Source organism: Bombus affinis, unplaced genomic scaffold (assembly GCF_024516045.1).
Source record: "Bombus affinis isolate iyBomAffi1 unplaced genomic scaffold, iyBomAffi1.2 ctg00000064.1, whole genome shotgun sequence".
In the NCBI taxonomy this organism is placed as follows: Eukaryota; Metazoa; Arthropoda; class Insecta; order Hymenoptera; family Apidae; genus Bombus; species Bombus affinis.
Genome location: NW_026108821.1, coordinates 366580 through 369464, shown reverse-complemented (window position 1 = coordinate 369464; position 2885 = coordinate 366580). Strand labels below are relative to the sequence as shown.

Below are 2885 nucleotides of genomic sequence, written 5' to 3'. Positions count from 1 at the left end.
TTGATTGATATATAATTTGACAAGTAGTCGTGGTAATTAGGTACTCGAGAAGCGAATGACAATGATCCTGGGTTCAATAACAAAGCCGCGGTCAACGGGATAACAGAATTCGTTTTCATCCTGATTCCAAGTTGTACCATACTTCCTTATCTGCGGTATAGGTAGGACTGAGCAAACTCTTTGTCAAAACATAGAATATCCACCGAGTGTTAAGGCTCTTTGTAACTGGCTAATGTGACCTCACGAGAGAATGATTTTCCGGCACGATGATGCTGCAGAGGAAAACTATGATGGGTGTGTCTAAGGGCACCAGAACATCGGATACGTGGAGAAATGACTTCGCTCGGAAAGAGATTGAAAGTGACGTTACCGTTAATTGGACAATTTCCATGTTGATGGTTAGAGAAGGATGCTAGTAGCCCTTGAGGGAACGTTGCTAGTGTAACGTAAATCACATCAGAGACCAGGACACACACACACACCACGGGCAGGATGGTGTCCCGGTCGGCATACTTCGCACCCGATGGACCGACGAGAGGAACACATGGCGACCTTGGCAACAATGTATATTGGCGGAGTACCTGAGGATTCATTTATGGCCCAACGGTCCTTCCACCAAATGTTCCAGAAGCGTAGCAACGGTCACGTACGCCTACAGGGTAGTGGGGATAATGAGAGAACAGATGACCGAAAGTAAAAAGATTGTAGGGACTCACTCTCGTACGATCACGGCTAGAGTTCGGAAGTGTCTTATACTTGTATAAACCAAGTGAAAATAATGTCTTCTTCTTCCTTATAAAATTTCTCTTTATTTTTACGTGACATTTTGGCGATCCTGCCAGGATCCATCAACTTCAAGAAAACGAAATTACGCATTTCGGGCTACGGTCAACTTTGAAGATTGAGGATCAGCGGACCACTATAACAGAGCAGACACTTTCGACGTTTCGACAAAGGAACACCGCAACGGAACCTTTCCTACGGGTTAAACGATCAAGGTGAGCAAGCCCTGGATTCTTTTGTCAAATACAGATCGAGAACAGACAGCACAATTAGTATAACAATGGCAACGCCACGAGAAGACAGAACCGGAACTGTTAGCGCCGCTTTAACTAACAGCGGAATAGACCCAACAGATAAAGCTTTGCTTGATGCAATGCAGAAGCAGAATGAGAGACTGACCCAACAAATGAGTATGCTTACACTGCGTATGGATGAAGTTGTAGCAAAAACAAAAACGGGAAATGTATCGGAGGCCAGTTCCCAATAACCGTAGACGAAGTAACCCACACCGCTAAAGATCTATCGGTCCTTCGAGAACCTCGCCCATTACTTCAAACACCACCTCAACCATCCTGGGAAAGGACTTTTCCTGAACAATATACGCAACCAGAGCTAAAAGCTGAGAGTGCATTAAAATGCATTCCGATATTAAACGGAGAGGATGATATAGACGTGGAGGATTTTATTCATGAAATACAAGAAGTAAGAATGATGTGTAGCGAACCAACACTATTACTTAAAATGATTAAAATAGAGAAGATTTAGGAAAAGCCGCAATGGCAATCCGCAATATTCGTATTACCGAATTCGAATCTCTGTACGAAGCATTGAGACGTAATGTAGCTGCGCAAGTATCAGTGAGAGAACAACAGGACGAATTAAGAGGAATGAGGCAAGGATTAACCGAGAGCGTGCAAAACTATAACATCAGATTTCGAAGCGTTTTTAACAAACTCCAACACAGCATTACCAACGAGTATAGAGACGAACTAACTCGACGGGTGATGAACGAGCAACTATACATGGACTCTGTGACCGACTATGTAAGAGGCCTTCGTCCAGAAATAGGGCAGGCGCTAATGGCTAATCTCCCCCCAAATCTCATCGAAGCAGAAAAGAAAGCAATGAATATGGAAAGATACTTTCGCGAGCACAGCTCTCGCAGACAGATGACGCGACAGACAACCGCCCCGCCATTTTATCGTAACCAGGCTTCTCATCCAGTAGACAATCGCTTCGCTATTACAAGTAACACAAATAATAAAACTCCACTCACACAAAATACTCTACCAAGAACGAACAATTTTACGAAGTTTGGGAACAGACCATTAAGCGAAAGGACGCAAGCGAAATGTCCCAAATGCAATCGATTGGGACACCTTCCCAATCAATGCCAAAATTTTCGGATACCGCCTCAAAGAAAAGCCCCTCCAGGAATAAACCACGTTCAAGAACAATCGGAATTAACAATGCTACCTCAGGAAGATTACCCACAATACTATTACAATTACCAGGACGACCAGGATTGCGATTTCTCGTTGACTCCGGGGCAGGAATCAACTTGCTTAAACAAAGATGCTACCCAGGAAAGACAACAATACCAGACACAAAGAAATTCTCCATGGGACATTCCGAATACGAATCTAATTCCAAAGTCAAGTTGAATTTGTTCGACAAAAAGATAGACTTCTCTTTAATAGATGACGATTTCCCAATTATAGAAGATGGCATATTAGGCTTACCCGGTTTGAATCAATATCGATTCGATCTCTCCAACGAAACATTGAAATTAGATAACAACACCCTTCTGCTGCAACAAGAATCAACCCTTGCACCAGGAGAAACCATTCAAAAAATTATATACCTCGAAGGGAAGCCAACGCCAGTGTGCTTTATAAATGGTGGTAAGTCTTCAATTCAAGTTTCTAACATTATCGAAAATACAAATACCATAGATCAAATCCAAAAATTGAAATCTTCGATTCGACTATCGCACATAGAAAAACCTCTCAGAGAACCTGTAGAAAAGATTCTTCTCTATTACATGGATGTATTTAATTTAGACAGCGAAACATTACCGTGTACATCTCTTGCTAAACATT

The 2885-nt window shown here is 42.4% G+C and overlaps 1 protein-coding gene across 1 annotated transcript; it reads left to right on the top strand.

Moving 5' to 3' along the window:
* The first annotated feature begins 1098 nt into the window (after positions 1-1098).
* On the top strand, positions 1099-2513 carry LOC126926925 (uncharacterized). The gene is made up of 2 exons (XM_050743242.1): positions 1099-1485; positions 1549-2513. The coding sequence occupies exon 2, from the start codon at positions 1560-1562 to the stop codon at positions 2445-2447; it is 888 nt and encodes a 295-aa protein (XP_050599199.1). The 5' UTR covers positions 1099-1485; positions 1549-1559; the 3' UTR covers positions 2448-2513.
* The last annotated feature ends 372 nt before the right edge of the window (positions 2514-2885 follow it).

Bases quoted from the DNA above. Each gene is read 5' to 3' on its own strand.
- LOC126926925 (XM_050743242.1), top strand. From the start codon at position 1,560: ATGGCAATCCGCAATATTCGTATTACCGAATTCGAATCTCTGTACGAA.